At 39.7% G+C, this 25427-nt stretch overlaps 1 protein-coding gene across 1 annotated transcript in view; it reads left to right on the top strand.

Moving 5' to 3' along the window:
• ITGA2 (integrin subunit alpha 2) overlaps positions 1-25427 on the top strand; it is a 2089078-nt gene that overhangs the window by 1419267 nt on the left and 644384 nt on the right. The window contains exon 11 of the mRNA XM_044064418.1: positions 12403-12541. Coding sequence (XP_043920353.1) covers positions 12403-12541 — 139 coding nt within the window. The remainder of the gene's footprint in view (positions 1-12402; positions 12542-25427) is intronic.

Here is a 25427-nt window from a genome sequence, read left to right as displayed (position 1 = left end):
TCAGTGTAGGAGAGGTCGTTGGGAAGCTCTAGCCAGTTGAGTTTATGGAGAGGTACACAGTGATGGGTGGATGATTTGTTACTGGTGGCGACTCTGGCTATTTTATTGTAACAAGAGGACAGTTTGGTTTTCAGAGAAGATTGTAGGTTTGTAAGAAGAGGGACACCATAGAGAAGGGCGGGAAGGAGAAATGTGGTAGAGAGAGTAATTTTGGTAGTTGAGGTAAGGAACCGATTGTGACGGTAGAGCATGCCCAGTTTTAGGTGAGCTTTTTTTTATATTTAGTAATAGGTGGGAGTTGAATTTGAGTTTGTCATCAATTTGGACCCCTAGTAGTTTAGCTTCAGATACCAGCTCAAGAGGTATGTTATTTTGGCTGATGATGGAGAATAGAGATTTATCATAGTGATTTGTTTTGGAGGGGGTAAATATCATAAGTTTAGTTTTAGCAGCATTGAGTGCAAGATGGTTGTCTTTCATCCATTGTTCTGTGGTGGTGAAGGCATCTTGAGTAAGTTTTAGAAGAGTTGGGATGGATGAGGCAGCACAGATGATTGTGGAGTCATCAGCATATTGAATAATGTTTGCAAGGGGGATAGAGTGGTAAAAGTAATTAATGAAGATGTTGAAGAGGAGGGGGCCTAAAATAGAACCTTGTGGAACACCTGTAGGGGTGTTGAGGAAGGAGGAGGTGGCTTATTTCCACTTGATGGCTTGTTGCCTATTGGAGAGATAGCTAGTAAACCAATAGAGGGAAGAGGGGGAAAGGTTTAGGTTAGATAACTTAGTAAGAAGTAAGTTATAAGAGATAGTGTCAAAAGCTTTAGAGAGATCAAGTAGGATGGTAGATACAGTGAGGCCAGAATCTCTTGCTTTATTTACAGTTTCAAGGAAGGATAGGAGGGCAGTCATAGTACTATGCTGGGGTCTGAATCCGTGCTGTGTGGGAGTTAATAGATTGTTGTCCAGGAGATGGGGAAGTAGTTGTAGATGGATACATTTTTCTAGGACTTTTGAAATGGGAGAGAGGATGGCGATGGGATGGAAATTGGTAATATTGGTGTTGGTACCACCTTTATGTAGGGGAATGATGTAGGCTTTTTTCCAGATTTGAGGAACAATACTTTCTTGGATGGAGCGGTTAATTAGTATACTGAGAGGGAGGGCAATGGCTTCTGCAGCTATGCTAAGGAAGTAAGAGGGAATGTTATCAGGGGCATTGGTGCACGGTTTTAGTTTTTTTAGGAGTTTTTTTATGGTGGATGTAGGAATAGGTTTAATGAAAAATGGTGGGGGAGTGGAGTGAGTGGGAGAAGTTGGAGGGGGAGAAGCATGATGAGGGGTGGGAGAAGTTGGAGGGGAGGAAGTCTGGGGAGAAGTGGGAGAAGTTGGAGGGGGAGAAGCAGGAGGAGAGGTGGGAGAAGTCTGAGAAAAAGTGGAGGTAGGAGAAGGGTTGTTATTTGGGAAAGAGGAGGTGAGTTTGGAAATAGAGTCTGTGAAGAAGGAGTTGAATTGGGTAGCAAGAACTGTGTCATCTACATTTGGGCAAGGGATAGGGTTTTTGGTGGTCCCGGGTTTTAAGAGGGTAGTTATACCCCTCCAGAATTTTTGAGGGTTAGTTTTGTGGTTACTTTGGAGTCGGGTGAAGTAGTTGCGATGGTCTGCAGAGATAAGTTTTTTAACTGAGTTAAGAAGAGTTTTGTATTCATTGAGGGAAGGTGTAGATTTGTTCTTTTGATATTGTGTCCAGGCTTTGTCTCTAAGTCGCATGGTGGTAAGGGTGTTTATAGTTAACCAGGGGGTGGATTTTTTTTTATTCTTTTGGTTTTTAAAGGAGCATGAGTATCTAGAAGGTTTAGGAATGTGGTGTTAAAGTGAGTGATTGCATCTTCAAGGGGTAGAGTTTTTAAGGAGTACCAGTTAAGTGTTTGTAGGGAGTTGCAGAAAGCTTCAGAGTTAAAGTTTTTATGGCAACGGGTAGTAATGTAATTATGAGTGACTTGTAAGGGAGAAGGAAGATGTCTAGTGAAGATAGGAAGGTGGTCACTGAGGGAGTCAGGTATGGTTTCGCTGTCTGGGTAGTAGTGAGGGTGGGAGACTAGAATCCAATCTAGGATGTTGCCACTGGTGAAGTCTTTGCATGGTCTAGTGATGGAGTTGATGAGTTGAGAGTAGTTGTATAGGTTGATGTTAAGTGAGTGAGTTGGGGACTCAATGGAGGACCAGTTAATATTGGTATCTCCCATGATTATAGTTTCATTAGTAATGTTTGTTGAGAGCCAGGAGAGGATATCTTCAAGTATTGGTATATTGTCTCCTGGGGGAATGTAAAGAGAGACAATGTATATATATTTGTGTTTGTTTAGCTGGAGATGGGCCAGTATTAATTCTGCATTATGGAACTGGGGGATGGCTTTACTATAGGGTGTTATACATAGGGATGATGAGTAGAGTAGCGCTACTCCACCACCCTTTTTATAGCTTCTGTCTGATCTGATGATTGAGTAGCTAGGTGGTACTATCTCTGAGTCTTTTATGTGTGGTTTTAGCCAGGTTTCAGAAATGGCTAGGATGTCTGGTTTGTTGTGAAATAGCCATGCATGTAGATTTGGAATTTTGTTAGTTATGCTTTGTGCATTAAGGGATGCAAATAGGATGGATTTAGAATTTGAGGATGGGAGTTTTGGGCCTGGGTTGGGGTGTATATCACCGGATAATAGTATGAAAGTTAGGAGCTGAGTTATGTAGTATAGGTATTTGAGTTGTTTTGGTTGAGAGGTGTAGGTTAGGGGATAAGTGGAGGAGATGGGGTGGAAAGTGTGTGTACAGGTGTTATGAGAAGGGATTGGTTTGTAATGAAACCACAGGATGTGGTTGGAGGGATAAAGTTCAGGAGAGATGGAGTTGGTATAGTAGGTGTGTGATATGTGGAGAGGGTAGGTTGTATGTAGGAGTAGGGTGTGGTTGAAAAGGTAAGGCTGGGTGAGATTGTAGATAAGGATAAGGTTTAGAAGGAGTAGTAGTTGGAATGAAAGGGATAGATATTTTACAGACATGATGTGGTTTTAGTAGGCAATATAGGAGTTGAGTAAGGAGGTGGGGAAAGGTGAGGTGGGTGTCGTATGAATAGAGGAGGGGATAGGAGGAGGAAGGGGTGTAGTTTGGTAGGTGCAGAGGAAGTAGGTGTGGCTAAGTGGGTATAAACCTAGAGGTAGTGGGGGTGTGTGGAAATTATGGGTAGGGTAGGGGAGCAGAGTGAGCCCGCAGGGCGAACGGAGCGGGTAGAGACAAAAGAGCAGAATGTGGAGTAAGTAATATATTAATAAAATATATTAAGTAAGTATATATTAATAAAAGCTTTTCTAAAAGAATACAAATTAAAAATGGAACTCGTCAGGGTTGTCCTTTGTCCCCTTTATTATTTAATATATACCTAGAGCCTCTATTTTTATATATTAAACAGAATGTATATCATAATGCCCCTATATTATATGGAACTAAAATATCTATGGCGGCTTTTGCTGACGATCTTATTATATACTGTACAACACCAATTTCAGTCACTGACAAGTTACTAAAAGCAGTGGAGGACTTTGCAGCAACATCTAACTACAAAATTAATCTTAAAAAAACAAACATATTTCCTTTAAAAAACCCCAAACCCTTTTCGCTTCTGCCATTGGTGGGTATTACCTTTTGTACAGATGATAAAGATTTTTATATTACTAATATTAAATTGGTTTGGGATCACATAATATTTGATTTTAGGAGATGGAATAATTTAAAGTTACCTGTATTAGCAAAAGTTTCAATTATTAAAATGAATGTTTTACCCAGATTATTATATATTTTTAGATCTGCTCAAGTTCCAATCTCTAAGAGGTTTTTTAAATAGATACATAGGGAGTCGGCTAAATTTATTTGGGACCCAAGAAAGACTAGGATATCATATGATAAATTGATGTCTACAAAAAATAGAGGGGGATTGGATCTACCAAATTTTGAAACTTACTACTTAATAATAAACTCTAACAGAATCTTAAGAATTGCTAATTACGATACATCTAGTAATAAATGGTCACCAACGTGGGTAATTTTGAATTATAAACATAGTTTGAATCTGAATATTAATCCCAAAGCATTACCTTTCTTAGGAAAGGAAAAGTTTAAATTATATGATATAATGGATCACATTAAATTATATATAACATCAGTACAAAACTTATTTCATTCATTAAATCTCATGCAACATATGATGGTCTTCCAACCTTTTCATAGAAATCCTAACCTGAAAATTAATAATAAATTAATAAATCTTAAAAATTTCCCTTTTATGATTAATTTAACTTTACTTGATATATACCCTTACCTCAAATATTCAACTAATGAAATAAGACAAGAAATGAATCTGCCCAAATCATATTTAGTTATATTGAGACAGATTAAGGAACTCTCCATAAGTTACTTTAAGGATTTCAAAATTAAAGATGAGGATTTAACAAAATGTTCAAATTTGTGGCAAACTCTTCAACAAGATGTTAAATTTATAGCAGCTACAAATAAATTAATAAAAGATTTCAAATTTCAGAATAAAGTTCTTTTGTCAAACTATTGGAAGGAAAAAATGCCACTGATAGAAGAAAATCAAACACTAAAAACAATTAACTTAACAACTAAATCAATTTCTCTTCAAAAGTTGATGTATACTCAGCTTATGATATTTAATAATGCTTATTATACATGCCTTAGCTTGCATAAATTCAATTCTAAAAAAATCTCCAAACTGTCCATACTGTAAAGATCAATCAGCAGACCTTCTTCATATGTTCTAGAGCTGCAAATGTATTTATAAACTTTGGAACTCCCTAAGAATACAACTTCAAAAGATGGGCTATCAAAGTTCAACACTTTCATGGGAATTTATGATTTTACATATCCCTCCAAAACAGTTCTCTAGATCCCAAGTTACTATACTTATTAATATTTTTTTATTAATGAAACTATATATAGCTAGTAACTGGTTAAATCCTTCTCAAACATCATGGGAGAACTTTAAGATTCTAGCAATGAGACATATATTAGCCCACAAATTACTCCTTAACGATCAGAATAAAAATATCAATAATCCGAAAATATGGGAGCAAATTTTTAATATTATATTGGCGTAATACATTGAACCCAAGTTTACTCTGAGACATATATACCTTATAAGGGAAATTTAGTAATAAGTAAAAGGTTTAGATATTTGATCTATGTATAACTTTTTTTTTCTCATATATTTTTCTATAATCTGTTGTTACAATTGGAAGCATTCATGTAAATATTGTATATATGTTATTGTGTTATTATTAGAAACATTAGTTGGAATTTATTGATATTTTGTTTTGTTTAAGTTTGTTGGAAAATGGTAAAACAATAAAGATTTATTATTGAAAAAAAAATTGTTGGGATAAAACCTAGGTTAACAATTTTATTTGTATGTCACTTGTTCTACCATCAAAGTTTTGATTGGTTTGGTGTTCTCCAGTCGTTTTTCTTTGGTAAGCCATAGGTATCTTGCACAGCTTATCGCACTTATTTTCAATTTCATTTTTTTTTTTTGGGGGGGGAGTCAAAAACCAGGGACACATTTTAAAAATTGCTTGTATAATTTTGTAAAGTTGCTAGAATAAAATGCTATGTTACTACCATGTATTTCACTAGTAAGTATTGAACCCAGGGCCCTATGTAATGCAGTCAGAGTAGCATACCACTATGCTAAATCAACAGCTTCCTGAAAAATAGGAAGACTGAAACTTACTGGCTATCATTTAGTGAATTCATTTCTCACTTCTCACCACAGCTCTCAACTCTTAGTACAAAAAAACTGGGGGGAATCCAAATTCAGTTCTCAGTATAGCTGTCAACTCTTAGCACAAAAAACCTGGAGGAAATGGGAATCCAAATTCAGTTCTCACTATAGCTCTCAACTCTTAGCACAAAAAAACCTGAGGGAATCCAAATTCAGTTCTCACTATAGCTCTCAACTCTTAGCACAAAAAACCTGGAGGAAATGGGAATCCAAATTCAGTTCTCACTATAGCTCTCAACTCCTAGCAGAAATAACCTGAGGGAATCCAAATTCAGTTCTCACTATAGCTCTCAACTGTTAGCACAAAGAAACCTGGGCAAAGCTCACAAGTGGTGGTGGCTAGGGATGTTAGGCTCTTTTTATCCTATAGTCAATGTACAAGGTTTGAGCCTCAGTGTCTCTAGCCACCAGATGTACTGAATGGGGGGCATTTTCACACACACACACCCACACACACACTTACTAAAACACAAACACTCACATCCCATCCAACAAAATAAATGTTTAAGAAATTGAACATTCAAACAAATGATCCTGCAGCTCATTCTGCCATGCAAACGAATGCACAGCAGAATAAATGGAAGATATAGATATAGTTCAGTTATTTCATACTCATGCTTGGATGTATCCATATAAATATCAAAACTGTTTTTCTAAATATCCACTCCCCTACCACTGAATGTGAATTATTTTAATATTTTCCTGAAGGGATTCCACTTATTTAACTACTGTTTGTATATATAAACATTGACCCATTTTGGTCAAAACCAACTGATGTTGCATTCAGAGGGAGTCTTTGAACTCATAAGTGCTATTTCTGAATTTTAGTTGTAGACATTCAGGAAGAAAGTAATAAATAATAGAGAAGAAAGTTGTAATGTTGTCACTCTTTAAATGCCTATTTGAGAATGAATAGATTAAGTAATATGCAGTTAATCTGTACATAGAGACTGTGACTAGATCTTCATTTAAACCTCTCAGTTATATGGGGGGCACCATATTATAGGGCCATGCTTTAAGATATTCTTGATGTTGCTAATAAATGCTGGAATTAAGACTTCAGGGTTTCTAGAAACCTCATAATAGAATATATATGATGCATAAACTGGATAGCTAGTAATCAACACTAATTCCCAGTTCAGGGTATGATTCATCTATAAATGCATCCATCAAGTCACACACACACACACACACACACACACACACACACACACACACACACACACACACACACTTAGTTTCCTTACTTCATGCCCCACCGACAGAACTCGCCCTGTACTTCATTCCGTTCCCGCTCATAATTGAGCAGCCGAATCCAGCCAGTCATCCCAAAAACAAGAGCCAGTCGCATTTGAGCACAGCCGAAGTACTTCATTCTGCATCACAGCCGATAATCCCTGCAGAAGCCAGTAAATCTCCCACTCGCATTTGATCCTGGCCAGCCGGAAATGCGTGAGCTCCTTGAGCTCAATTCCAACAGGCTGGTAGACAGAGCTGATGTAATTGTGCAGGCAGGAATTCCCTGAGGGAGCTGACGTCATCGCATATATGATGATGTCAGCTCTAGCTGCGAAAACTTAAAAACAAAGAGAAAAAAATTGGAAATGAAGGGGTGCCACTTGAGAATCGTGGCACCCCTTCATTTGAACCCCAAAACTCGGTAAAAACCAAGTAATTCAGCACAGTTGAGAGGTCTGGATGCCAGACTAAAAATTAATTTCCTATTCCCCATCCAATTCTCCAAGTTGTACTTGAATTGGGTTAGGGAGGAACTCTGTGTCATATGGAAAGGGAACCAGTTCCAGAGAAGGGGTTGTCTCTAGGATATATACCTGTGTCTCCAGCAGGTCTTTTTTATGTCACAGGCAAGTTTTAAGTGTTTAGAATGGGTAATTCTGGTGCTCTTTTTTGCAGATATGCAGGATGTCCATCAGAGTGGGGTTTGATAATGCCTTACATGCCAAGCATACATCTCCCCTCAGTAGTCTGTAGAAGACAAAATACAGGGATAAGGCTTTGAGGCTGGCTGCATAGCATGCTACTTATGCTCTGCACTCTTTTAGTGAGGAGCCTCTGTGGAAGTTCCAGCTGTTGAATGTGCCTGGTTAGGTCCATACCAAAGGGGTCATTGTACTCAGTGAGAGGTCTGGTGAATGCTGAATATAGTGGAACAGTGACTTCCTTGGATCTTGATGTCATACCTTTGTTTTTAAGTTACACAACATAGAATAATTTCATGACTACTGTAGACATGTGATGGTCAGTTTACTATCATGTCGTTGAGATGAACTCAGTCGATTTGGTCATATCATTAACCCACGACTGTCAAAACTGACAGTGTCAAAATCCAGGAATGTCAAATTACAAATTGAATGCGATTTTGTGACGAGTGCTAACATGGGTCGAGATGAGGGCGAGATTTGTATTTCCACATTATCAGTGTTTGACATTGCCTGCATTCGAGGTGTGGACTTCCTACAAAGTGTATTTGAGCAAGTCTGTCTTGACAACATGATAGTAAACCATGATGGTCAAAGGCTAGATTACTTTCTATGTGTTTCCCCAAGTCCCTGACTACTGGATTGATTCTTAAGGGTGTGTTGTCAACATGACAGTTACCAGGGGTGGATGACTTCCTGAGGAATAGTATTATGCATTTCTTGACATTTAATTTTAGTTCATGGTTCTGACACAAGTTATTTTTCTGTGTCAACCCTTCCTGGAGAACATTAGTACTTGTGGGGGATTCTGTGACTGCTCCTAATTTGTAATCATCTAAGAATTTGGTCAACCAAAGGCCCTTGCTATTGCCCTTGCCTTCAGAGAAGGTAATGCCAAAAAGGAGCAGTCCCAGAACTGATCCCTGATGGATGCCACTTGAGATTGGCCTCTTTGTAGAGGCAAGCTCCCAAGTTCTAAATTCCTGGGTCCTGTCTGTGAGTAAGCTGGCTATCCACTTAGTGACATAAGGGTTTATACCTAACTGCTTGAGTTTATCAACAATGCCCAAGTGGAGTATTGTATCAAATGAGTTGGCCAGGCTAAGATAGGCAGTGTGGACTGTTTTGCCCTCATCTATTTCTTTGGTGACCTTCTCAAAGAAGTCCACCAGGTTGAGTAGGCATGCCACTGATGAAACAAAATTGAGTTGAGTTCAATGTCTGGAGGTTTCCTGTATCATTATTGGTCTTTTCCATGATAATTCTTTCCATCGCTATGCATATGAGTGGTTTCCAGGGTCTGTAGATGGCCCATCTTTGTACAGAGGGATGACTGTTGCTGTTCTTCATTGATGAGGCATGAAACCTCTTTGCATGCTACCATTAAATAGTGATTCCAGTTAGCCTGACTGGTCACGTTTCATGTTATTTAGAGGCATCCTTGGATACTTTCTGGGCCCATTGATGCAGTCTTCTTGACCTTAGAAAGAGTATTGAGGACCTGTTTCCTAGTGATAGTAGGGGGAGTTATATTTGATGGCATTTCCTGAGGGAAGGTTGAGAGGGAGAGGGGTAAAGTTAGACCTGAATCTGTCTGCCAGTAGGTTTGTTATATCTTCTGGTTCAATATAGTTGGCTCCATTAACAACGAGCTCTACACAGAATTGTGTACTGTCTTTGAGGTTGTGTACATAGTTAGAAAATGCCTAGGAGTTCAAATTTACCTCAAATTTGGCTTTGGTAGACTTTATTTGTCCTCTGACTTGTTTGCTTAGTGTGCTGAGAGTGCTTTTTTTGCTATGATTTTCTTCCTTCTGTTATACAGCTTATTGATGTTGTGATCACACCAGTCTGGCTTGTTTTCTGAGTTAGTTTGTGCTTATTCCTGGTGGATACAACTGCCTCTGTGCAGCTATTAACATGCCTGTATATGTTTTTTTGTGAACAGATTCACGTGGAAAGCAAAGGTCTCAGGGTTTATGGGGGCTTGGAATTTTGTCAGGCTATCGCTTAGTAGTAGGAATTTAGTCTTACACTAGTTTCTAAATATTTCAGGGTTAGCTGGGGTTCCAGGTTTTATTTTTCCTTCAAAGTAGACCATTTTGTGGCCTGACCTTACCAAAGAGGACATTACAGTATGGGGATGTGCAGCTGTCTCACATATTAGTGAGGACCAGATCTGATATATTTGCAACTGTAGTCATCATATTGACAATCTGTTCCAGGGAATCTTTATTTACCAAATTGAGGAATTTATGTACCTTCACATTTGGTATCATATACGAGTTAATAGTGAAGTAATTAAATATGCCCTTAAATATGGTATTGGGTCAGACAGTGGGTGTTTTCAGTAAGCTTAAATACTTGTTATGGGCTTCCTGGGTCATGGAGAGGGACCTATAGCTTGCAAGGAAGTGCTATGGGTTTTTGCCTATAGTGTATATACAAGGCCATGTCAAACCCTGAGCTGTTGGACATGCTCCACTTAAAGAAATCCCAATCCCTCAGAGCCACACACTCCAGGGATCTAAACCTTATCATCACATTGAACAAAACATGCTAGAGGGATAGGTTCCTGACCCAGAGACTCCCCATACTCTGGAATAGACTGCCCATACATGTCAAGCAGAGCACCTCATTGGCCCTCTTCAAAAGGAACCTTGATGATTGGATGGGAGATAGGAAATTCGCCCCAGGGATCATGTCAGTCACCCTGCTAGACAGGGGCCCAGAGAAGTAAATATTGTGGGAAAAAATTTCCAGGGAATTGTTATGGCTAAGCTTGCATAGGCCTTAGGGCCGATAGCCTAGTACCAACCTATGAACCTATGAACCTGTTTGAATGTGGAGTAGCTCAAGTGCATTCTGTTTCATCAGTCTTGAGGCATATTTATTTTTGATGTAAGCTGAGACACCTCCACCTTTAGTCCCTGTCTGTGTAGTAGCTAGTCTAAATGTGTGGAAGGCATTATAGCCTTGCCCTGCTGCTATGCTCTCCGTGCCTTTAAACCATGCCTCAGTGACTGCACAGGTGTCAGCATTCTCTTGGGTGAGGATGGTTTGTAGGGAATGGAGTTTTTTGTTTAGACTCCAGCAGTGAGCAATAACACCTTTAAAATTTCTTGGTTTTGATTTGCTATGTTGGAAATACTTTCAGTTTGGCATTTCCTAAAAAGTCACTATGAGGGAGGAGAATGTTTTACTAAATACTTAGATCTCCAGAGGGAAGGGGTGCAGACTATCCCTGGCAAAGCATCTCCTTCCATGCTGATTAATATTACACCCCCTTTGAATGACACCTGAAATTAAGTCAGTTATTAAAGTCTTTCATCTTCTGTTCGTATTGAGGCATCATCCTCAGAGAAGTAAAATGCTGAGCATTGCTAGGCACAAACCCGCCTAGGACATATATTCTGATTGTTCCATGATGTCTCTTCATATAGTCTAAACAGGTACATCTCAGTTCATTTACACCCACATGGATTATGACTGAGTCATACTGGTATTTGTGGTCCAATGACCTGAGTTCATGCACAGTGTGGCGGAAACCAGCACCTGATAAGCATCTGACTGCGACTTTCTCCATACCCATCCTGGTATGAGGGACATCAGTGTGTCTCACAGTGGAGTCTAATGATCAGAATGCTGGCTTCTGTGGTGGCTTGGCTTATGGGCTTAGAAGTAGAAGCACCACGAGATATGACTGTGTGTTGATGAGGGTGTTGTTTTGAAAGAGTGAATTTAAGGCTGCTGACAGCGTTTGTTATGTGTACTTTCTCTAGAAGGTCTTTGGGGTTTAGAATGGTTACATTTAAGTGCCTCAACATATGTAGGTCTATGTGTCTACTATGTTCTGTGTGTGTGATGGATGCAGCGTCTGTACTGACAACCTGACTGAAATTGGGAGTGCCTTTATGTGAGAGCTTTGCTATAGTGCAATTGTGTAAATACAATTCTCACATACCTTATCCATTTGTTTGAGAGTTTGATGGTTGTCACTAAACCTGAGACTATTTCTATATTGCTTAATTAAATTGTGTATGTAAATTTATATGTTGAATTAGACTAAATGTGGAACATCACTGCTTTACCATTCCATAAGCATTACACTATCTGCACCTACCACATGCATGCATTCAAACACCTCCAGAGTCTTTCCACATTTTGCAACAAAGTAGTCATGGGATGGTTCCTCTTACTTCACTGAATGGTAAGACAGCATTTCAAGTTAACACAGAAGGAACTACAGCAATTTGGAACTTTGTCTAGCAGAATTACTGGTAAATTGTACCTTTGAATTACAATAGATGCACTCCGTCACAGATCCTTACCAAACGGGGAGCAATGTGAAAGGGAACATTCACTGTATTTATGCATAAATTACAATGCTAAATTAGACTGAGAATAACATAGTTCTGGCTTTACTTTTTCTCTGCAAAAAAATTAAGTTCCTTTCCCTTGTTTTTGTTTTATTTTCCATGTCCACCATGAAAGTATGCCACTTTAAGTGCAGTACCCATTTAGTAAAACCCATTGCAGTATTATTCACTTACTGACAACAAGATTCCTAATGCCGTGTTGATTTCTAATCTAATATTTTTTCTTTTTAAGGATGTACTGGTGTTGGGTGCTGTAGGGGCTTATGACTGGAGTGGTTCTGTTGTTCATCAAAATCCAGGGAAGACATACACATTTCCAAAGCAAGCATTTGCGAAAAGTTTGGAAGATAAAAACCACAGTTCCTATGTAGGTAAGTACTTCAGTGTTAAACTGTTCTCTTTTGTTTCTTCAACTTGCCTACTTTACTTGAACTCAGGAAATGAAGGTTCCATTACTGGTGGTTGAGGGTATATTCCTCATGTGTCTTTAGCCCTAAGAAAAAGACGCTGAATACCACAACTTTTATCATGGTTTTCCACTGAAAATCATTGACAGGGAAATTTCTGTGTGCGTGCTAAAAGTTATTCACTTCCTTTGGGGAGTTTCTCCCTTCTTGAAATTGGTGCAACCATGCAATGGAATTTGTGTGTGTGTGTGTGTGTGTGTGTGTGTGTGTGTGTGTGTGTGTGTGTGTGTGTGTGTGTGTGTGTGTGTGAGTGTGTGTGTGTGTGTGTCTATATCTATAAATTCACTACGGGGATCACGTCAGTCACCTTGATAGACGGGGGTCCAGGGAAGTAAATAGTGTGGGAAGAAATAGCCAAGGAATTGTTATGTCTAGGCTTGTATAGGCCCTAGGGCCGATAGCCTAGTACCAACCTATGAACCTATATATATTATGCTGATCCATCCCACTAGACCTACTGTACCCCTCCTCTTGTTTAACATTGTGTCCAAGGACAATACTGTAATTCACACCAAACTTCAGGGGGTTGTGATAGACAACAGTATGATATTTGAAATCCACATCTGCCAGGCCAATAAAAAAGTGCACAAAAAAATCGGTGCACTATATAGAAACAAGTGCTGCCTTACAAAGGACACAAAATCAACTATTGCTCAAACACATCTCAACTCTTCTCTATGCTTCATCAGTTCTTACTAACCTAAGAAAATCTGACTTAACAAAATTAGACTCCTGTAATAACAAAATTGCCAGATTTGCCACAAGCTCCTCCTTTAGGTCACATCACTGTACAGCACTCAAACTACTCAAATGGCTGGAACTTCTTCAACTCCTACTTTATCACCAAATAACAATGGCCCAGAAAATTCTGTCTACCAGAAAAAAAAAAACATCCCTTCAACGTCTACTACACCCATGCAACAGTAATCGGTCTCTTTGCTCTAGCAATAAATCCCTAATAAAGCTAACCAGAGCTAATAATGTTGCTGGACACTCCCTCTTCTCTCATTATACAGCTAAAATCTAGAATGCACTGCCTTCTAACATAACATCGCTTACTGCCTTATCTCATTTTAAAAAAGTGCTAAAAACTCACTTGACTAAAACATGGCTATGCTTATGCACTGCTTCTGATTAAATCATCTTTTCTTAAGCTAACATTCTATCTTTCAAAAATAGAAACTGTACTTAAAACCTGAAGATAAGGAATATCAAATGCATGTTTGTGTGATAATGTGAATGTATATTGTCAATGTGTACTCATGGTATTTTCAATATTGTGAATATGAATGCCTTTTGTGGAGTTTTTCTTCCCAGGCCTCCTGTAAAATGTCACTAGTAACACTGCATGATCCCTAGATGTAATAACCAAAATCATTCCCATGAAATGATGCACCTTTTCTTCACCTTTACCAGAGCATGTGTTATATATAAAAGGAATAATCCACTAAATGGTGTGTCTTTAATGTAGATAAATCAATCTGAGTACACTGTGAGCATGTGGTAAATCTGTTTAGAAGAAACAGTGTGCATTCACATCAGAAAGAGTAAATCATCGTCATTTTGCCACACGTATTCGTCTGACAAAAATAGCGGTCAAGATGTACACAATAATGTTCAGACCTAGTTACCAACATCTAAGCAGTAGTAACATGTTCCCATGGTGGAATCAGGTGAAGCACTGACAGTGACCTAGGTGACTGAGGTTTGATTAGTGGCCCTGGCACTGGATGAGCCAGGTAGGGAGGGGGATGAGTAAAGGGACGTGTGCCACTTGCCTCACCCGGGGGTGGGGGCTGAGGGGAGAGTAGCATGCACTCAGGGGCATAAGGTGCAGTGTTATTTTTCCCAATAAAGATAGTGGAAAAGATCACTCTTGATCACAGGGAGGGATAGTGATACTTGTAAGGAGTGCCTATTGCAGAATTGAGTGGACATCCTCCACATTCATCCCATCACACATCCCCCTTCTGGTGCTTCATCAAGTGCATACAGGAACTAGGACTGCAAAAGGAGTAAAAAAACGTGTACAGCTCCTGTTGGCTGTTTCCAGTCAACCCTCATCATAGTGATGGGAAATAAACTGGCCCATTGACTAAGAAGGATCTAATGATGAAAAAGACTGTGATGGCAAAGTGAGCAAAAAAAAAAAAAAAAAAACTAAGCAATAGTTCCAAGAGACATAAGCCATGTATAAGGAAGTCAGATTTCACATTTCCACAAGCAATAACTATTTGGAAGAGTTATTTTTTCCTTTAATGTGTTCTCCAGTCATGCAGTAGCAGTGAAAGAAATACATGTCTTAGGTGTAATACAATTTTCTGAAGAAACAAACACAAAACATCAGTTTTGTGCTCATATTCTTCATTTCATAAATGTATTTTATTATTATTTAGTGGTTTATTTATTGGGTTAGACCTACTGTGCAAAGCCGATTTAGAGAGAGGACTGAAAGAGAATATTTTCACAAATAACTGGCTTGCTGGCACAGTTGTAGAGCATCCATGTATACTGTCAGTGACCTCTAGTGATTTGGGTGCTGAAGGGTTTAGTGAGAGGAGGGTAAAGCAGCCAATACCAGTTCTCTTTTCCTGAGAATGGAGGGTGTTTTTTTTTCAGTCAGACACCATTTATTAGAGATGGAGTTGTGGTTCCACAGCTACATGTTTGCTTCTTTTTTTATCATCTTGGCTTCTTTGGCAGGCTTTCAGTGACTTTCAGGACCTCTCATTGCTTAAATGATCTATCAAATGTAACCAGCCTCCATTAGACTAACTCCAGCTCATGTTCAGAGCCAGTGAGGGGGTTTCTCACTTCCTAGGGCAAAGTCATACATCTGCTGAAAGTGTTTTTCTGTCGAAGGTCCCCCCCCCCCCCCCAGCACACACTCATCCTGGCCTAGGGAAGGAGTGCAATGGACATTAATGGCATATCATCATGTCTACATGTGCAACTCAGTCACAGGCATGCATCCATGTGGATAACACCATCCACATGCTCTCAGCCTCCATCAAGGAATAAACATGATGGTGCATTTGAGCACACACCCCAAATGGGTATGCCCATTCTTCCCTGCTAGTGCCTCATATACCCAAGCTTCTAATCAGACTTGTGTCACCAGGGCTGTGGTTAGGGCTTTATCATCTATGTCGCTGATGACAGTGCAACAGGTGAATGATGGGTATTATTTCTGAGGTTCGTTCCTTATGCAGTTAAAGAATGCCTTGTTACTATCTTTCACCGATGTAGCAATATTATAGTTCTTAATTAGCTTTATATGGTTCAGTCTTACCCATCATTTTTTTATTAACCCTTCTGAGGTTGATTTCAGCATGCAGATATGGTTCTTTTTTGGGGACTGTGAGCTTTTTTCCCTTTTATTGTGTTTTTTTTATGGCTGAGTTCCATCAGAGAGGTGTTTTATAAACTTTGTGTTGTATTTATGGCGAATTTGAACAGAAGCCTCTATGCAAGTGTTGAGATGGATATTAACTTTCGTTGCAGGTGACAGTATTTTTCATGGAACCATTGTGCTGAAAAGTCTCATATCAGCAGCAAGGATGAAGACATTAGCTTTGGGAAAGCATCTAAAGGTTGTGGACATAGCATGACCTGTACTAGGATAAAATGTTGAATATTACAGCACAGTGATCTAATTTGACCAATGGAGCTCAGGTATATGAGTCACTAGCACCTACACTACCAAAATCCACACATAGAAACACAAAAACATTCACGGAGACTTTCAATAATAATATGCTCAAGCAATAGAGACCTCCAAAGCAGAAATGCAAGCAAACTCCACCCCCAACACAATCCAAATGACACCTAACCCACATACTCAGTGCGCCACTCAACCACAGCCCATAAGGCAAAACAACGTACCCAACACACTAGTTAAAAGTGACTCTATAGTCAGGCACACTGATGTCCCACTCACCAGGCTAAACAAGGGGAAGGTTACTGTCAGCTGCCTGTCGAGTGCCAGGATCCACCACATAACCCACGCACTCAGGTCACTCCACAAGTACAAATATGACTCTGTCATTGTCCATGTTGGTGTGAATGACCTGAGATGTACCTCCCTAGACTACATGAAAAGAGACATGGAAGAGCTCTCCGATCTTGTAGCCCAGGCAGGTATGACCCTAGCCCTGAGTAGCATCCTGCCATCGCCCAGAATGATACCGCAGTACCAGGGCAAAATTATTGACTTCAACAATTGGCTAAGCTTCTGGTGTCATTCTAAGGGAATCCAGTATCTGTCTGTCTGGGAGGACATGGTCAACAGACCACGATGCTTTGCCAGAGATTGTTGGCACCTGTCACCCCTGAGATTCCGGATACTGGCTAAGGCTCCTGCTGCCCCTATAGTGCCTTTTTCAGGCAAGGTTCAAACGACAAATTCACCACCATAACAGGAACAGGCAAGCAAAAACTGAGGGTAATGCTAGTCAATGCTAGAAGTCTAAACCTCAAAATGCACTCCCTTGAGGCACTCCTTAAAATGGAGAACATCGATATCTGTGCAGTGACTGAGACCTGGTTCAAGGCTCCAGAGAGTACCCCTGTATTACCAGGCTATAACTCATACCACACTTTTCAGCCACCTAACCTGGACCGGAACACCAAAGGCGGAGGTATGTCCATATTCATTAAGGATATCCACACCTCCAGGCTAGCTGCTCAGCATAATACATCCGAGGTTATCCAAGTGCAACTAACTGGGCAAAACTGCAATCCAAATTGTAGCTTGCTACAGATCCCCCACCATGCCCAAGGATGCCCACTCCTCTTTTCTTGATATACTGGCAAATATTAGGGTTCAACCAAACACCCTAATAATGGGTGATTTCAACTTCCCCACCATTAACTGGGAAAGCTACTCATGTACCAACTCCTTCGCTCAGCGCTTTCTGGAATTCATGAACTCCAATGCCCTGTATCAACTTATCCACACCCCCACCAGGGGCAATAATATCCCAGAACTAGTCATTACCAACATGAGCTGAGGTCAACTCCTCATTGGTCAGATCCGACCATAAGCTAATCACCCTAGATTTCCACATCCCACCCCCACCCCCATATTAAGGAAATCACAGTAAAAAATTTCTCCAAAACCAACTTCATCCTTCTTAAGACAGAAGTGGTGAACTTCATGACACCCATGCAGATGGACAATACAGTTAAGACTGCTGAATCCTACACAGATGCACTCTATAAGCAATTACATGAGTGCATGGATCGTGCTATCCCAAACAGAACCAAGAAGCTATCCTCCAAAAAAAGGAAGCCAGTCTGGTGGTCCCCTGCCATAAACAAACTCTACAACAGAAGGAAGAAACTGCTGCAAAAGAGAGTAAAATCTCATGAGTGGAGGAGTTCCCTGGTCAGCCTCAGTAAGAAGCTGAGATCCCTTATAAGATCCTCCAAAGCGAGCTACAAAAACAAATTTGCCAATGATTCTAGGGACAACCACAAAGCATTCAAACATTGAATTTAATAAATTATGCCAACCTGATTTGTTATGCCTGGATCTTCTAATTTTATCAATAATGGTAAAACTAAAAGTAGCCTTTGGATGTACCAAAGAATGTTTATATAAAGCATTGGTGTCTCTCTTGTGTCTGATATCACTAAAGTGTTCAGAGATTCGAAGCTTCAAGGGTCTGGAGGTTTGGCCAATATAGAATGCAGGACATGTGCATTTGGCCAAATAAATGACCCAATCTGAGGAACAGTTAGCGAAAAATGTTATATTGAATACTTGAGAGGTGTTTTGACTGCTGAAACTGGTGGTTTTGTGTATGATGTTACAATAGATACAGTGTCCACAAGGGAAGCAATCAATTAATGGATCCCCTGATAATGTGGTCTGGATATTTTTGGTACCTTTCTTCTCAAGATGTTTAAAGTGATTAAGAAAGGCAGATAGATTTTTGCCTTTCCGAAAGGAAAATGAACATCTGTCTCCAAGAATGTCCTGAAGTCTAGGTTCACATGTTAATATGTTCCAATTATGTTGAACAATTTGCATCAATATGTTGGTATTCCGACCATATGTGGTGATAAATCTAGGTGTTACTGAAGGTGATTTGTGTCTAGTTTTGTAATGAAGCAATTCAGTGCGTTCCATCTGGTCAACTGTGTGTTTGGTATGTAATAGTTGACCCATTTTATAGCCACGGCCATGGAATCAATGTACTAAATCATCTCTGAAGTGTCTATAAGTGTGCTGATCAGAACAAATGCATTTAATGCACATGAACTGTGATTTGGGAATGTTTTTGCAGATGTGAGGAGGATGAAAGCTGGTTGCATGGAGAAGTGAATTATTTTGGGGGAATTTACGATTAATTTCTGTAGTCAGCATATGATCAGATGCACGGCAAACCAATACATCTAATAAAATAATTTTATCTCTATCATAGCTGACAGAAAATTCAATCCCCCATTTATTTTCATTCAAATAAGAAACAAATTCTGAAAGGTATTCTTTATTCGCTCTCCATACCAACCAGCAGTCATCCAAATATCTGCACCAAATGTCTATTTCAACCATGTAAATGTTATGAGAGTTGTCGTAAATAACCTGTTCTTCAAAGTATGCCATGAACAAATCGGCATATATCGGTGCAAAAGATGCACCCATAGCTGTCCCCTTGGTTTGTAAATAGCCTTTGTCTTTGTAAAAAAACACATTTTTTGTTAAAACATGTTCTGTTAAACACAACAAAAGGGTGTTGAAACCTGGTTGTATATTTCAGTTTTGTTGAGCCAGTATTCCAACGCCTCTAGGCCAGCCCAATGTGGTATGTTGGTATATAATGATTTTACATCAAATGTGCAAAGTAACCAGTCGGGCTCAAGCTGTGTATCAGAGATAATCTGTAAAAATGCCGTGGTATCTTGAATTCTAGAATGGACAGATTGTAAAAGGGGCTTAAGAAATTTGGTAAGGAATATAGATATTGGTTCTGTTAATGAATTTCTACCTGAAACAATGGGTCTGCCGGGTGGGTGTTGAAGGTCCTTGTGTATTTTAGGTAGGAAATAAATGTATTGTGGACAAGGGTTGGCAATGGTGAGTTGATGCTGTGTGTTTTGAGTGATGATACCTTGTGCAACAGCTAAACTAAGGAAAGAATCAATCTGTTCCTTGAATACTGGTGTTGGATCAATGGTGAGTTCCGAGTAATAGCGTGCGTTGGATAATTGGTTCAGTGCTTCATGATCATATTGTAATGTGTCCTGTATCACTATAGAACCACCTTTGTCAGCACCAATTATGACTAGATTGTGATTGTTTGCCAATGTGTTGATATTTTCCAGGCAAATTTTGAATACATTATTAGGTAATGGTGGAATTGATCTAAACTGAAAATGTAGACCTTTGATAATGGCTTGTTGAAACATGTAAACTTGGTGATTCATGGGTGGCATGAACAAAGACCTATGGTATTTAAATTCATCAGAGATCTTTGGTTCTTGTTCCTGGAAAAATAGTTTAAGGTTAAGATTTCTACAAAATGAAACAATATCTTGAACAAAACTTTCTTCAGAAACAAAAAAAAAAAACAGGGATGAATGATAATCCTTTATTAAGAATGTCAATTTCAGAGGAGGAGGAGAGGACATGTGATGAAATATTAGTGATGTTTACAGTGGTTGTTTGGTCACAAACATCTCTAATAGCGTTTCCATGTTGTCCACATCTTTTATGTTTCCTGCCCCCCTCCTTCTACATGTAAATCCTGTGAGGTGACAGAATTTCTTCTCTTGGATATTGGTGAGCCTGTGGCACCCCCTGAATCAGTGTCAAGACATGAGGATGAATATTCATCAGGTGAAGTGTCAGTATAGTTATATGTGCCTTTCTTAAGGATAGATTTAGTCTGTTTCCTCTTGGGATAGGTACGATTCGAAGGAGAAAATCGTACATGTTTGTTTTTGTTTGTAAAATTAAAGGGATCCCCTCTAGTGTAATCATCTAAATCCCTTTGTAACTTTTTCTTTTTCCTATCCTTAAGCTGTGACTCCAATGTCATAAGTTCCTTGCTTATGTTCTTGATACTATTTGTATATATGGTCTGACCCTCAAATTGCTTGGCCTTGTCACTAAGAGAAGAAATGGATTTAATTTCTTGTTCAATTACTCTATTATGGAAATTTGCTAGTACTTCAACAAATTTCAGGGTTGTCTCTTGTTGAATTTCATTCCATTGTTTCAATAGAAGATCATCAGGGGAATTAACCAATGGTTGGGTACATACTCGTAACCCTCGTGGAGTGATGCCTTTGAGTAAATATGCACGAAAAAGTTTGTAATGCCAAACGTTATTTCTCAAAGATCTCATATGTTTGTTAAGATTTGAAAAAATGTTTATACAATTTTCAAGGCCTGTGTTGCCAAGGTCATCCAACTTTTCACCAAGGGGACCAATTCCAAAAACAGAAAGATTGTCTCTGTCAGAAGACAGCCCATTTATTAAATGATGCAATTCCATGTTTAAATATATTAATGGAGACCGCTGTCCAAAATAATACCAAAGTTAAATAGACCTGAGCCGGTTCAGCATAGGATCAATAAGCAGCAGACCAATATAATATTATAGCTGACATAAGTAAATGTGAAAATATTCCCAAAGGGACTATTCACCTGGATTGGGTCTATTGCCGGTCCTGTCTGAACCAATAACCCTTAGGTCCGAAGCATCATATGGCTCCTACCTCAGAATGATAGTTGGAGTAATATTTGACAACAGGCTAAAAAAACGAGATCTAAAATCACAACCACAAAGCATTCTATAACTATGTCAAGAATCTCAGTGGCAACACACAGATCTGCTCTGTGTTACAGCACAACAGCATAAAAATTACAGAATCAACTGATATTGCCATCGTCCTGGCAGATAGGTTCAGTGCTAACTTTACCCCCCTCTCACCCCCTAAAGGGCCCATATCTATACAGGAAGAATGCAGAGTCCCTGTAATTACAACTATGCAGGTCAAAGCTGCACTCTCTAAAGCCAGAAACACAGCATCCATGGGACCAGACAACATCCCAGGCTGCGTTTTACACGAACTTTAGAATGAACTGGCTCCCTACCTAAGCAGCATATTCAATCATAGTCTCACATCAGGCTTTGTGCCCAATGAATGGTGTACAGCAACAGTTATCCCACTCCACAAAGGGGGAGCCATCACTGATCCTGGGAACTATCGCCCTATTAGCCTGACGAGCCTGGTCTGTAAGGCCATGGAACGTATAATCATGGAACTCATAAACAAAGACATTGGTAAGCTCCAAACTCTGGACCCCACCCAGTTCGGGTTTGTGAAAGACAGATCATGCCTCCTGAACCTGATCAACTTCTTTGAGGTAGTCACCAAAGCTGTAGACGAGGGTAAGGTGGTTCACACAGCCTATCTTGACCTAACCAAGACTTTCGATACCATCCCCCATTCTGGAATTATAACTAAACTCATTAAACTAGGTATAAATCCCTTCATCACAAGATGGGTTGCCAATTGGCTCACTGAAAAAGTTGCAGACACCAAATCTGACTTCAAACCAGTGACAAGTGGAGTGCCACAGGTTTCAGTCCTGGGACCTCTCCTGTTTGGTATCTACTTCTCTGAAGGAGAGGTTAACACAGAAGGCCTTTGGCTAACGAAGTTCGCAGATGACTGCAAACTAGGAGCCATAGTTGAGTCCCCAAATGATGTGAACATCCAACAGAAGGGCCTCACTGAGACAGATGCCTGTTGTCAGAGCCATGGCCTCAAGCTCAATGCCAAAGAGTGCATTGTCATCCCCTTTGGTAAAAACTCTGTACCCATGAACTACCACATAGGCAGCAGTCTACTTAATGCCAAATGTGTGATAAGAGACATGTGGACCCAGGTGGACAGTAGTCTCTCCTTTGATAATCACATTGCCACAGTAGTCAGGAAATCCTTCTATGTGGCACACCTCATCACAAAAGGATTCTCATCTAGGAAAAAAGAGGTCATTGTTCCCCTCTACTCGACACTCATTAGACCCATTATAGAGTACAACGCCACTTTTGGAATGTACCTCACAAGACATCTGCAGCAGCCTGAAAGGCCACAGAAGTACCTCCCAAAGGGGATTATTGGCCTCAAACAGATGCCCTACACTGACCATCTCAAAAAACTCCAGCTTTACTCCATAGCATATCGCCTACACCAAGGTGATCTTTGCCTAACATATAAAGCTATGTCAAACCCAGAGCTGTTGGACATGCTACACCCAAAGAAATCCCAATCCCCCCGAGCTACATGCTCTAGGTACCTAAACCTTGTCACCACAATAAACAGGACATGCTGGAGGGATAGATTCCTGTCCCAGAGACTTCCCATACTCTGGAACAAGCTACCCATCTATGTCAAGCAAAGTTCCTCATTAGCACTCTTCAAGAAAAATCTTGATGAGTGGATGGGAAATCGAAAATACACCCTGGGGATCAATTGGTGGCTCAGCTCGACAGGGGCACACAAAAATAACTTTCTTGGGTGGCATAAGCCAGGGAACCTTGTTGGCTAGATTTACATAGGCCGTTGGGCAGAGAGCCAGGTAACTACCTATGAACCTATTAACCTATGAGGATTTAACAGTGGGTAGGGAGCAGAAGTAGCTGTGTTGGTAAGGATGACATTGATATGTTGGAACCTGTAGTGGAGGAGGGTATGAGTTGATCAAGGAGTTTGCACTGTTTTGTCAAGGAAACATTGTGTGTATTTGTTGAGGTTTAGATCTGCCAGTTAATAGAGGGGTTCATAGATTCATAGATTAGTACTAAGCTAATTGCCCTTGCAAACCATTTTAAGCCTAGCCAATTATCCCTTGTGAGACTCAAACCCTGCACCTTGAAGGCAAACACCTTTAGCATTAGGCCACCCTCCCACTAGTTAAAGTCCCCCAGAATCTTTGTACTTTGGTCAATGAATCAAAACTCTAGTTTATTAGGGCATACTTCATGACTTGAAGGTGCTACTGATAGGGTCTTACAGTTGGCCAGGATGTGATACAAGGTCTTGTTTATAGATATTAGGATACAAAGAAGTCCAAGGATTTTGTCCTGCTCATTTATGCAAGAGGTGATGGTATTTCATATAAAGACAGTATTGCAATAACCAGTATTTACTGCTGTCTACACTTGCATAGGTCTAATTGAGTGGTGGGCAGTTAAACATGGTAAGAAGGAAGTTTTGTCCCTGGACTACATTGAGGTTGCTGTAACAACACAGATATCCAGTTTCTTTCTGAGAGTTTATGGGAGGGCAGTTTCTTATTTAGGCTCTTAGAATTGAGTAGTACCACATAATTTGTCAGATTCAAATTTAGATTTAGAGATTGGTAGCCTGTGTAGGCTGACAATGAATAGCAAAGCCCTGTGGTGGTAAAGAATATCTTAGTTAGTATGAGAAAGCCCTTTAAGAGATAGCTGAAGGCCATCCCAAGTGAACCAGGTGAAACTGTATTCCATCTCATTCTAAGGCTGACGCACACTGAACCCTGTCAGAATAATACTAGTGCCTAAGCTAATTATAACAGTCATCCTTTGCCTTTATCTTGCCATCATTCTTCTTGATCGTAGGGTACCAATCAAGACTATTTTCTTTCGAGCCTTACAGACATACTCACTGATCTCCATCATGTCCTTCTTCATATAATCATTGCAATTCATTGACACCCACATGGACAATAACCATGTCATATTTATACTTTAAGTGAAGAAACATGAGCATCCTAGTTGATAGAGTGAATTCTAGCACCTGAAAAGCAGCTGTTATCCTGAATTTACTCAGTCTTGTAAGTGGTGCATCAGTGTGCCACAGCATGAAGCCACCTATAAGGTGGTATATAAGGTATATATTATAACAATACATTACTATGGCAAGTAAAGTATAGGGCATAAACAAATCACTCTAGTGATCCTTGTTAAGCATTTATATTGCAGTGCCTAGGAAGTCTTTGTGGTTTTGGGCATGATATTGTTAGCACCTCAGCATAAAGTATGGTACAGACAACCAGTTGGTGTGCCAGGTTTGCCTCCAGATATAAGTATTCTCACATGTGAACTCTTTTTATGGTAATAGCAAATTGTAGTCAGTAAGCATGTAGTAGGTTCATCACTGCCTCAGGAACCTGATGCGAGAAGGCTGGCAACAGAAGGTGCTAAGGTAGACTGAGGACCAATGGCTGATAGAAAAATGCTAGGAGGCATATGTGATGTTATGGAATTTTGTTGACTCTTGGTCAGTTAGAATGAAGGGGGAGTGGTATGATACATGAAAGTATAGCAAAAATGGTACAAAACAGTACTAGTTAACAGTAATACTGTACAATACTGTATAATATGCAGCATAACTGCACAGTACAACACAATACGATGCAGCACAGCTAGACAGTACAGTACAGTATGATGCACACAACTGCACAATGCAGTAGAATATGATGCAGCACAACTACACAATACAATAGAGTATGATGCAGCACAGCTGCACAATACAGTACAATATGATGTAGCACAATTGCACAATACAGTACAATATGATGCAGCACAACTGCACAATACAATACAATATGATGCAGCACAGCTGCACAATACAGTACAGTATGATGCAGCCCAACTGCACATTACAGTACAGTATGATGCAGCACAACTGCACAATACATTACAATATGATCCAGCACAGCTGCATAATAAAGTACAATATGATGCAGCACAATTGCACAACACAGCACAATATGATGCAGCAC

This window comes from Protopterus annectens, chromosome 2.part2, assembly GCF_019279795.1.
Source record: "Protopterus annectens isolate FY-2018-M chromosome 2.part2, PAN1.0, whole genome shotgun sequence".
Classification (NCBI taxonomy): domain Eukaryota; kingdom Metazoa; phylum Chordata; order Ceratodontiformes; family Protopteridae; genus Protopterus; species Protopterus annectens.
The sequence above is the reverse complement of the archived record's forward strand: the minus strand, read 5'-3'. Positions and strand labels throughout refer to the sequence as shown.